A 12,489-nucleotide genomic window follows, 5' to 3' on the forward strand; every position below is an offset into this window, starting at 1 on the left:
TCATTCTCACATGCAAGTTTATCAAGATTAGTCAATTCGTAGAATTTTTGTTTCAGGGAAATTATTTTTTTAAGGCAGCAATAAAACTCACAGTCCCTTTAGAGTGGGTATACTTCTTCTTAAATTGTCCACTGCTACAGCCCAAGAATAAGACATTCTAGGTTAGAACAAATAGGAGAAAAGAAAACAAAATTGGGCTTTTAAAATGTTCTTAAATCTAAGAACATTATAAATGAGGCGGGAATAATATTGCTGCACTTCGTATTTTCCAAGCGAAGCACTTAAGTTTTCAGAGCATAATGAAGCCTCAATACAGGACCTGGAATCAGAAATACTGGGTTTATATTATAATTCTGATACTAACTAATTACATGATTTGAGCAAGTTATTTGAACTCTCCAAACCTCAATTTTAGTAAAAATACAACTACCTTTCTCATAGGGCTGCTAGGAGCACTAAATGAGATAACGTACACAGTATGTGCCTAACACAGCAGGCATCCAATAAATGTTCATTTCCTTTCTGCCTAAGGGTCTAGATCATAGAATCCTTAAAAATAAGTTCTAATGCCTCCAGTAGTTAAACCATTTTCAAATAGCATCAGAAGCCAATCCATTGTTGTTCTTATCTTAGTAAAGATATAAGGTAAGACATCAGAGAACACAAAAAGAAGCAGCATCAGATATTATTTAGGAGATAAACCAGATCACTACTGCCACAGGAAATAAAAGCATTCAATCTAAAATCCCTTCATGAGATTTCACTGACTTCCCAAAAGTCTATCAACTGATCCCAGTTTTCTCCCTTTTATAAGTTTTTTAATTTTTTAGTAAGTACAAATTATAAAGCAACACTAGTAAAAGCTCTTAGCAGTTAACCATACAACCTTTAAAATACATAAACAGAATAAAATAAGCCATAAATGGCTTGCCTAGAGTAAGCATAAACTCACAGAACATTTTTACTTTTGTCATCTATTAGACTTTCTCCAATTTCATTTAAAGTTGTTGCTTTCTTCTCTATCTTAGGTCTTTAGCAATAATAACTAAATTATATCAGTAATTAGAATTACATTTTCTCCATTCTATCTTCTATCACATAATAGCATCTATTATCCATCTCTGTATTGCTTCAAACTTGATATGCAGCAAAAGAAAAAACTTTATATATAGCATAAGTCTTGCTGGTGTTAAAATATGTTTACACTTTACTGTATTTCCATTTTCCTTTAACTATTTTATGTCTTTGAAGAATTTTAAACATTTTAAAATTATATATTTATTACCGTCCAAAAAATTAAGATACCACTACCTTTACCTTACTCATCATTACATCCCTAGAGACTCTCATATTGCACATAGCAGGTGCACAATATATTTTTGTTGAATAAATTTAATATGACATACAACAAAATAATTACAAGTAAAAAAAAATTATTCAAATAATTCTGTTGACTCAAGCTTTGTTCTTTTCAATACTGTAAGAGCTAAGTCATTGGCTAGAATATGGATATCTTTTTCAGTTAACACACTGACTGCCATGCGAGTTGTATTTAACTCAGACTAGCTTTGAGCCCAGGGCGTCAGAAAGCAAAATCCTGTAGTTGGTTCATGAAAATCTTACTTGTTTAAGTTCTCATTGTTACAATTAATATTGACAATTTAATTCTAAAAACATGGATTGCATTGCATATAACTCACACATAGAAAACAATAAAAAATAACAAATTAGAAAGGATTGTTTTGTTTTAATAAAATACCGTGGCCCTAGGAAAAGAATTTTTTTTTCTAGTGTGGCAGTCAATGTGTTAATACAAATTTTCTCAATAAAATTAAACTTCTATGAAAGAAAATGACTTACAACAAACAAAATTTCAGAATTTATGGAACTCTGAGTAAACTAGGAAATCAACTATATGGCCTTCAAAGGATCACATGGTTCTGGTAGCAGGAAAGTGAGACGTAAAAATCATCTATAATCTTCTACCCTAATTTACTGACATCTACAAAAATGAGAATCAAACTAAAGTACTACCAAGAGTTAAAATAACTTTACATTATAGTAGTCATTTTACAGCTGGTAACTATGTTCCACAAAAATGTTTTGCAAAAGAAATTTTATTAACAAAAATTTAAGCCTAAATTATATTCAGGCCCCACAAAACACATTTAAAACACATACATTTAAATGCTCCTAATGAGGAGCTGCATTAACCTTAAGTTATGGTAATAATGGTTATAATGTTGAATTATCAATGCATTTGCCTTATGATGTGTTACACTAAAAAGAATACATCACCTATGTAGAATTCCTGTCAAAAATGCCTCGTCTAGGGGGGAGGGGCGCAAGGGTAATATACGTAACGTAAAACTTTTGCACCCCCATAATATGCTGAAATAAAAAAAGAAAAATAGTTATAAAAAAAATGCCTCGTCTAAATCTTATCATGCAAAGAAGAAAAAAATCACACAAATTTAAAATAAGGGATATTCTGCAAACCAATTGGCTTAGACCATTCAAAAATATTAATATCATTAATGACAAAACAGGGGTGAAGTTAAGGAACTGTTCTTAATTAATTCTAACGGGCCATAGCAGCCAAAGGCAATGTGTGATCCTTAATTGGATCCTGGATAAAAAAGCAAACAAATGTATCAGCTTTAAAGGGCACTAAGACAATTAATGGGGAAATTTTAACATGAACTGTCTATAAAAGTTTTATATCAATTGCAAATATATGCTTAGTGTATCACTCTCTTAAACATTTCTAAGCTGGGTGCAGTGGTGGTCCCAGCTACTTGGGAGGCTGAGGTGAGAGGATCATTTGAGCCCTGGAGTTCAAGGCCAGCCTAGGCAACATAATGAGACCTTGTCTCTAAAAAAAAAAAAAAAAAAATCAAAATTAATAGAATACATTTATAAGCACCTATATGAACAGATTAAAGGCACTGGGAAGTAGTACAATAAGGAAGCCCAAATAACTTTGTTTAACCTAGGGTTTCACAAACTTTTTTTTGTCACAGAACATTCTCTACCCTTAATGTGTATTAACATGTATAAAGGTTGGGAAATATTTCAGTAAATAATTAATTGATATTATTTATAAAATATTAATTATTCACAAATCTTAAGTTGTAGAAATTGAATATGAATATCCAAAAGTATTAAACCATTAAATTCTATACTCAAGATCACCGGTTTAACAGTACCTGGAAGATAGACTCTCCCCAATGAAGACTTCATTTAGTGCTCTCACTGGCAAAAGTTGTGGTCCTGAAGCCTCAGACCCTGCAGGTAATGAGAAAAAAAAAGAGAGAGAGAGAGAGAAAATCCAAGATAGCTCCTCAAATTCTAGAAATATTATGATAAAAATTCTATAAAACATTAAAAACTTTTTGTTTTAATAGAATCATATACTTCAGTATAGTTAACGTAAATTATCTCTTCAAGTATCCATAATATAAACCTTCATGTCACCTATCCATAAACCTGCAATGAAGCCTCTATCTCTTCAAAATAAACCTAATTCTTCTTGAAACAATTTTTCCAAGTATGATGAAACATATTTATCCATCCTATAGGATTCCTGTTGTCACTCTTAACTCAGTTTACCCTGGAAGCTTCAGAGGTGTAACTGACCAAATACTTCCAAAGGACAGCCATTTTGGAGTTAAGCAGCAAACTACTTGCGTGGCTTGTGTTAGAAACCAAACCGCATATGTTAAGAAACCAGATTTTTTTTTTTCAAATAGAAAACCTCAAGAGTGTTTTCAGCAATAGCAGCATTGGAGGAACAGTGCAGCATCTCCCTTCATGACTCCTAAAAAATATCTTCTGTTTTTAATCTATAAGGTTGTTTGCACAGTTTAAGTAATCTTCCTTGATGAATATTTAAACATCACTCCATCACACAAAAGCCTCCAAAGGATTCCCAGTGCTTTCTGGTTCAAATTTGTGACTGTCACCTTCAAATGGTTCCCTTTACTTTTTATTTTTATCTTTTATTAGTTTCCAACTGGAAATGCCAATTCCATCTTCTCAATGTCACCAACAGCAGATTTATTACACTCCAGTAACTCTCACTAGGCAAGTACCATGACACAAGTTCACTTTTCTGTCCCCTCCACAATTTCTCCTAAGTCAGTGTTTAAAAGTCCATCCTGGGTTGGGTGCAGAGGCTCACGCCTGTCATCCTAGCACTCTGGGAGGCCGAGGTGGGAGGATTGTTTGAGGTCAGGAGTTCAAGACCAGCCTGAGCAAGAGCAAGACCCCGTCTCTACTAAAAATAAAAAAAAAATACCCAGTCAACTAAAAATAGAAACAAAAATTAGCCGGGTGTGGTGGCTCATGCCTATAGTCCCAGCTACTCGGGAGGCTGAGGCAGGAGGATCACTTGAGCCCAGGAGTTTGAGGTTGCTGTGACCTAGGCTAACACCATGGCACTCACTCTAGCCCAGGCAACAAAGCAAGATTCTGTCTCAAAAAAAAAAAAAAAGTCCATCCTAGTTGTGGCAGGCAGCCTCCAATGTGGTCCCCAGTGATTTGATTTCTGCCTCGTGGTATTCACACCCTTGTAATATATACCCTCTGTCCCACATCATACCAGGGTTGCCCTATGTGACCAACAGAACATGGCAGAAGTATGACTTCTGAGATTAGGCTAGAAAAGAATCTGTTTCTTCCACCTTGGTTGCTCTCTTTCTCTCAGAATACCTGCTCTGAGGGAAAATTTCTCGTGAGCAGCCCTTTGGAGAGACCAACATGGTAAAGAACTGAAACGTCCTGCTACCAGACATGTGATGAGCTGGGAAGTGTATCCTCCAGTCCCAGTCACGTCTTCAGTAATGCTATCCTAGCAGAAAGCGTGACTGAGAGACCCTAAACCAGAACTAACCAGCTAAGCTGCTCCTTGATTCTTGACCTTCAAAATCTGTAAGATCATAAATATTTATGTTTAAGATGCTAAGTTTTAGGGTAATTTCTTATATAGCAATAGACACCTACTATACAGTAGATAATGAATACACAAATAAAACTACCACTGTCATCAACACAATCACTGATTCTCCTCTGACTTGCTAGCCTGATTATTATATTATTTTGATTATTGAACATTAATTACACTTTTCTCATTTCTTTTAGATTATAACTGCCTAAAGGGAATCCACTATTCTTTCAAATATAACCAGTTGTTATTACAATACCAAGGATCCTTTGAGCATTTGTTGTTTACATAAATCATCAGCTCAACTTCATGGTACAGTAGAAAGAACTTGACACAAAGAGCTTTATAAAAAGATCTGGTGTGTTTAATCAAATTTGACTGCACTAATAACTAAAATTGGCTAACTGTCTTGATTTGGTACTACATATATTTACATTCTCATACCTGACAGTTTTACAAATGTAAACAGATAAAATTTATTGTTTAAATAAGGTAATTACTAATGGAATTTGTTTTAGATCACCATCCTCACAGATTTTCTACAAATGCTCAACAGTAGGCATTCACTAAATATTACTAGTAAGTCTGAACTCTCACCATCAAACTCAAGTTTTTCTTTTATATGATCTTGACTCTCTACCTCTGTTTCCATTTTCCCTTATCCTAATTTTCCTCTTCATATTACATTTTTATTATATATGCCTGAATTTCAACTCAATACCTTTGTCAAATGAGGAAGAGAATAAAATTGTTTCAAATCTCATGAATCATAATTCTGGTTGCATTTTCGTTCATGCTAATTGATTACTAAACCTTACGTAATCACAAAACTGCATTCATTTATAACTTGCAGCAATAGGACGTGAAAAAAAGATAGACTCGACCAATTAACAATTTTCTATCCAAGAGAAAAATTATTATTTGTATTTTTAAATATAGAATTGTGATACTAGTGACGGAGACTGCTACAGCATGTAATTCTCTCACATTGCCGTATTGCTAGACTATATTTCCAGGTCTACTTAAATTGGGTGGAGCCATGTGACTAGCGATGACCATAGAATGTGGGTAAAAGTCATGAAAAAGCCTGGCTCCTCAAACTTCCCTTAAGATCTTCTATGTTCTCTGCCTTCTCCCCACGAGATACAGAGTATCCAATAGAAGACTCAGAAGCCTTAAAATACAGTAGGAGCTACTATGTAGAAGGAATCTGGGTTGCCTGAACACCCTTGGACAGTGAGATGAGTTAGAAATAAACCTTTATTGCACTAAGTCCCTGAGTTCTGGGATTGTTATCAAACCAATTCACCTCTCCACATTAATACAACCAGCCTTGCAAATAAGAAAGTTACTAGTTTATATGATTAAAAAAGAAAATAAATAAATCACCCCTAAGTTCTCCTTTTGAAAGTATACTGGTAAGAAAAATAAAATTCTTCTTTAACTTGTAGACAAATAAAACCTAATTCAGGATAGATTATACTACATAAGATGAAAAAATTTATTTGTTTAAAGTTATGCCATCCCTTTTTTGATAGGTTAAAAAAGAACAGGATTTTTTTTCTCTCCAATCTTTTGTTCTAAATTTAGAAAGTTAAATCAGGGATCAAACATGGGAGTATATTTATAACCCCAAACCTATTTCTACTTTCAAACATCCCAGATGGAAGCTTCCTAGGAAATGTTTCTGATGACTTGAAGAGAATTTAAATAGGAAATATAGGATACCCCTTGAAATATGTCTGATTTTTTTCTCAGAAAATAACACGATAAAAAAAAAACCCTCTAACAAAAATAACCTTCTAAGATAGTGCCTAGACGTGGTAAGTATCATATAATTGTAAATACTACTACTAATAAAAATAATAATAGCGATATGGAAATAATTATTTAGCAATGTCCTGTGTTGGTATTCAGAGAAACCTGGAATAAGATTCTAGATCCTTTATACCTCTGGACATGCAAATTCCACATCCATGGATTTAACCAACCTCAGACTGAAAATATTTGGGAAAAATAAAAGTAAAAAATAATAATAGAATAATAAAAAATAATACAAATAAAAAACAATACAACAACTTTTTTGTTGTGTTAGGTATTGTAAGTAATTTAAAGATGATTTAAAGCATAGAGGAGGATGTGTATAGGTTATATACAAATACCACGCCACTTTATATCAGGGATTTGAGCACCTGTGAATTTTGATATCTGCGGGAGGTCCTGAAACTGCCCCCCAGGTACCAAAGGATGACTATACAAAAAATAACCTGCTCCAGTTACCACTACCATCTCCTCCTCCTCCTCTCTGGAAGCTTGCAATGGCTATTTTATCACTAGTATTCTATCTTGATGTGGAAGATTTTACCATTAAGTATGTTAAACACTTTGTGGATCCTTTCAATTCAAAGACTCTTGTCTAGTTTTTTAATTTAAATTTTTAAGAAGTTTTTTATTGATACATAATAACTATACATATTTATGGAGTACATGTGATATTTTGATACATGTATACAATGTATAAAGATCAAAACGGGTATTTAGGATATCCATTACTTCAAACATTTATCTTTTTCTGTGTTGGGAACATTTCAAATCTTCTCTTCTAGCTATTTTCAAATATACAATAAATTATCAACTATAGTTACCCTACCATGCGAACACTAAAACTTGTTCCTTACCTCTAACTGTATACCCATTAGCCAACCTTTCTTCATCCCACTTCCACCATTCCCAGCCTCTGGGATCTATCATTTTACTCTCTACCTTCATGAGGTCAACTTTTTTAGTTCCCACATATGAGTGAGAGAATATGTGATATTTGTCTTTCCATGCCTGGCTTATTTCACTTAACATAATGACCTACAGTTTCACATCCATCTTACTGCAAATGACAGGATTTCATTTCTTTTTATGGCTGAACAGAATGCCATTGTGTATATATACCACATTTTCTTTATCCATTTATCTGATAATAGACACTTAGGTTGATTCCATATCTTGGCTACTGTGCTTTAATAATCATGGGGGTGTAGGTATTCCTTTGATATACTCATTTCTTTTCCTTTGGATTAATACCCAGTAGCGGGATTGCTAGATCATATGCTAATTCTATTTTTAGTTTTTTGAGAAACTTCCATATTGTTTCTATAATGGCTGTACAAATTTACGTTCCCACCAACAATGTATGAGAGTTTCCTTTTCTCCACATCCTTCCCAGCATCTGTTATGTTTTTGTCTTTTTGATAATAGCCATTCTAACTGGGGAAAGATGATATCTCATTGTGGCTTGGATTGGTATTTCCCTGATGATTAGTGATGTTGAGCATTTTTTCACATACATGTTGGCCATTTGTATGTCTTCATTTGAGAAATGTCTATTCAGAGCCTTTGCCCACTTTTTAATGGGATTATTTATTTTTTTGCTGTTGCATTGATTTCCTTGCATATTCTAATATTAGCCTCTTGTCGGATTAATGGTTTGCAAATATTTTCTTCCATTCTATAGGTTGTTTCTTCACTCTGTTGTTTCGTTTGTTGTGCAGAAGCTTTTTAGTTTAATATAGTCCCACTTGACTATTTTTGTTGCCTGTGCTTTTGAAGTGTTTCCTCTGCCTGAGTTTTGAGAAATTTTCTCGTATTTTTTATTTTGAACATTTTTTCTATTCTTTTTCTGGACTACCATTAATCATATGTGAACATCCTGGATGTTAAGCCATGATTTACTAAGTTTATACATAATTTTGTTTCTATATATGAAATATTAACTTAGTTTATAAACTAAATACAATGATTCTGAGGAAACTGAGCAGTGAATCTTTATAGACCAACCTACATCTTCCCTAATTATAAGACCATTGGTGAAAAGTGCCAAATCTATCATCTTTTGGCAGTAGCATTAACTTCTTTCAGTGAGAAATAAAGTAAAATTTCTAGCTATGATCCTAAAATCTTAATAGTTACTGCAGACTTTCAAAAACAATAATAGAAATTTATGTACATACAATTTCTTAAAAGATTTTTAAAACCAAATGATTTTTTTTGGAGGAGAATTTTTAAAACATGACATGAACACACTAGGAACATAGTAACCTATAAAGCTATAAGTCACCATGAAAAACTCTGAAAAAATAGATATAAATATCAGGTACCATGAGAGAACAGAGACACAAAGCAGATACGTAAAAGTAGCTTTTCCTGATAAATTTATCCACAAAATAAAACACAGGAGAAAAAAATATCTTTTTATATAGTCCACAAATACTTAGGATTTCTCTTGGCATCTTTTTGCATCATGAGAGCCCTACATTTACAGAAAAAGTAAGAAAATACAGCTAAATAATAATCCATGAATTAGCTCAAAACTGAGAATTCACCTTAGTCTTCTAAGAAAAAAAGCTATAAATCATCTTATGCTAATTAATATTCTCTTAGCAGCTTACACAAATACTTCAAACACAAATCTTAAGGCTGGGATGCAAAATTTCCCAACAAATTTATTTCATATACTTAAGTATAACTATGTAAAATGTATAATTATTATGAAATCTTCCACAGATTAGCTCATTTTATCTCTACTGCTTTCTTTTTATTTTTTGACATTTCAAAGATTAAGGACAAGAATCTTTTTTTAAAAACATCAGTTATCTTGTCAGATATTTTATAATCCTTCCCTAATCAATTAGTTTTCAAATCTGTCCTAGGAAACATTTCTTCTAGAAATATGTTATATTTCTTACTTCAGATTCTAATTATCATAAACTTGACAACTGAAGTAGTTCTTTGTACTTTCTTAAGTGTTGCTAGTGGCATTAAAAATAATTATAAATTATTACCTTAAACAATTAGAGCTCAAAGGAACCATAAGTTAAATATTGCCTCAAACACATCTAATTCCCAATCCACCTACTTTCATCACGAACTCTTTCAATGTTAAAGGCTCTACTATGTTGATTCAAACTTAGTTGCTGTTCATGAAGGTCTATAGGAACAGGGTTTATGCCAGTCCCTTCAAGGTATAACCTGATTCGCTGCCTCCATAACCACCTTAGGAAAAAGAAGGAAAAGCAAGTTATATTAAAATAGAATAAATTAAACTCAGGATTAGACATCATAATAATTTATCCAAATTGAAAAATAAAAAATGACTTATTCCATAAATAAATTATTCCACAAACACCTAAAACCCACAGGTTCCTGCTCAAAGATAGATATGAATGTTTGTCTTTTCAATTATAATGGAAATATCTAATATATGTGTAAAAGATCCAAGTAACTTGAATTAAAGTTAAACTCTTTGTCAAGAACCCATTAATTTAAGGTCAAGATACTGAGCTAGATATAGCTTGTGTTTTGCTCAGCAAAAAATATTATATAAAAAAGAAAGCATTCTGATATTAAAATAATACTGTATGAAGGTGGTTGGATTAGATAAAAATCCCTCCCCCAAAATTTTGCAATGATGGGATTTTTTTATACAATAAAAGGAAAAAAGGATTAAGAAATAACAAATATAACATTTTTGATTATACCTAAAAATTTAAATGACATTTTGGTAAAAGGAAAAAAGAATCAGGTTAAGTTGATTGCAAAACCAACAATTGATATACCAAAAGCCAATGGGACAGATTCTGCTAGATAATTATACAAAAATAAAAATATACTTCCACTTGGTGGTTATAAATTAGTCATTTCTAGAGTTGCCAAACTTCTGAAATGCCTAGAAACCAGAATCACTGGTAATAAAATGATTCTAGAGAAGACAAGAAGATCTATTAGTAATACAACCATACAAATACCTGGAAAAAAAGCTTTCTACAACTATAAAATCTAATCCAAGCCAGAAAATAAAAAGTAGTCCAACTTAGCTCTCTTAGATATAATTAGCCAACTCCTTTTTAGCTCTTCCCTCTACCTTCCTCTTTTCATGAGGGTCTGACCACTGAACAGATTAAGCAAAAGAAATACGAAAAAAAAACCCATCACCGCTTGCTTAAGGAATACTTAATGTGTAAGGCAGAGACACCAGGAATCTCAGCATGGTTGAATTAAATCCAACCTTCAATCACTGCTGGATAGGATGTGAGGATAAAAAATATAAAATCTCATAATTTGAACACTCAATTTTAGGCAACAATTTTAACTATCTTTCTACGAAACTGACAAGGTTAAGAAAGTAGAAACTTGGCCTCTATTTTAACTGAAGGAGAAAAACCTCCATTTGCAAGTACATTATAGACCAAGCAACATCTGTCAGGCTTTCTCTCCAGTTCCAACTGAGCTAGGAAAAGGTAAATTAAATCTGTTTGTGACTCAGCTAATACATTACTTTTTATGGATATTGTTACAACTATGGATTTATCCAAATGTTATCTGATTTGTTCTGTTTTTAACAGCATTATTAATGTTACATACTTATTAAAATATTTATGTAAGAACAATAATAAGAAATTCCTACCTGAACTCACCACGATAGAACTTCTGTAAGGCTTCTGGGAAGGAATGTGTATATCGAACAGGCAGACATAAATGACCCTCAGACCTTTGGGTGGCGTAAAGTAGAGAAGAAAAAGGGTGAAGAAAAAAAAGCTTAATCAAAACGTTTCACTAAACTACAAAAATCAAGATATGAAATTTTAAAGATTTCTATTTTCTTCTTCATTTTTTTACCACAACATTTTCTATACTTTCAACAAAAAGACAAAATAGGAATAATCTACACCCAGCTTTAATGCCATATCAATAATAATTAAGTTTCTATATTACAATGAAACTGAAAATAATAGCAAATTTGCCACTGATTAATTACCTTTTGGGTTATCTAATAATATAGTAGTATTTGCACATTACCTTTAAATTATTTAACTATTAACTTTGGGCAAGTCACTTTAACATCAGTTTCATCAACTCTAAAATTGTGATAAAATCACTAATCTCAAAATGTTAGTCTGGGAATCAAACTATTTATGTAAAAGTGTTTTGAAACATAATCCCTTTTTAAATACTATTTAATATATCCTGAGTCACTAACAGAGAACTGAGAAATCTTAATCCAATGTAATCCCTCATTTATAAAAAAAATACATAAGGATGAAATTCTTTCGAGGAGTTCACAGCTTGATGTGGAAGACAGAAATTAAAACAAATAATTGCAAATTACAAGGTGGTCACATTGCCTATAAGCTACTATAGGAAAATGAGAGCATACAGCACCTAAAGGTATCCAGAAAACGCAATTATCATCATTTATACAACACTTCAAACTTGAAGAAAAGGCTGAGGGTAGGCTTATCAAGACAAATTCCTGATAATAAATGTAAATTACTTATAAGTGTTAGGAGCAGAAAGAAACGGTTTTACAAAGTTGTGACTGTCAATTTCTTTACCTGAGAGGGCTGACACGGAGGTTAAGAAAGGGCAGGGCTAAAGTTTTTAAATTTTTATATTCACTATAATACTTTACACCGTGTTAAGTATATAAAAGGTGTCAATAGTCATTTGATAGACTAATACATGCTGAGGTTAACTCCAAGTCTCAAACATTGTAG

The 12,489-nt window shown here is 32.5% G+C and overlaps 1 protein-coding gene across 3 annotated transcripts in view; it reads right to left on the reverse strand.

Moving 5' to 3' along the window:
* The window catches only part of NADK2 (NAD kinase 2, mitochondrial), a 45,628-nt gene that overhangs the window by 15,851 nt on the left and 17,288 nt on the right, over positions 1–12,489 (reverse strand). For 2 of the 3 annotated variants that reach the window (XM_045565825.1, XM_045565827.1), the window contains exons 5-8: positions 11,400–11,483; positions 9,852–9,988; positions 3,210–3,288; positions 92–157 (exon numbers count right to left, since the gene is read on the reverse strand). In XM_045565825.1, the coding sequence (XP_045421781.1) occupies positions 92–157; positions 3,210–3,288; positions 9,852–9,988; positions 11,400–11,483 (366 nt within the window). The remainder of the gene's footprint in view (positions 1–91; positions 158–3,209; positions 3,289–9,851; positions 9,989–11,399; positions 11,484–12,489) is intronic. The other variant, XM_045565826.1, reaches the window with a different exon arrangement.

Source organism: Lemur catta, chromosome 12 (assembly GCF_020740605.2).
Source record: "Lemur catta isolate mLemCat1 chromosome 12, mLemCat1.pri, whole genome shotgun sequence".
Lineage (NCBI taxonomy): Eukaryota > Metazoa > Chordata > Mammalia > Primates > Lemuridae > Lemur > Lemur catta.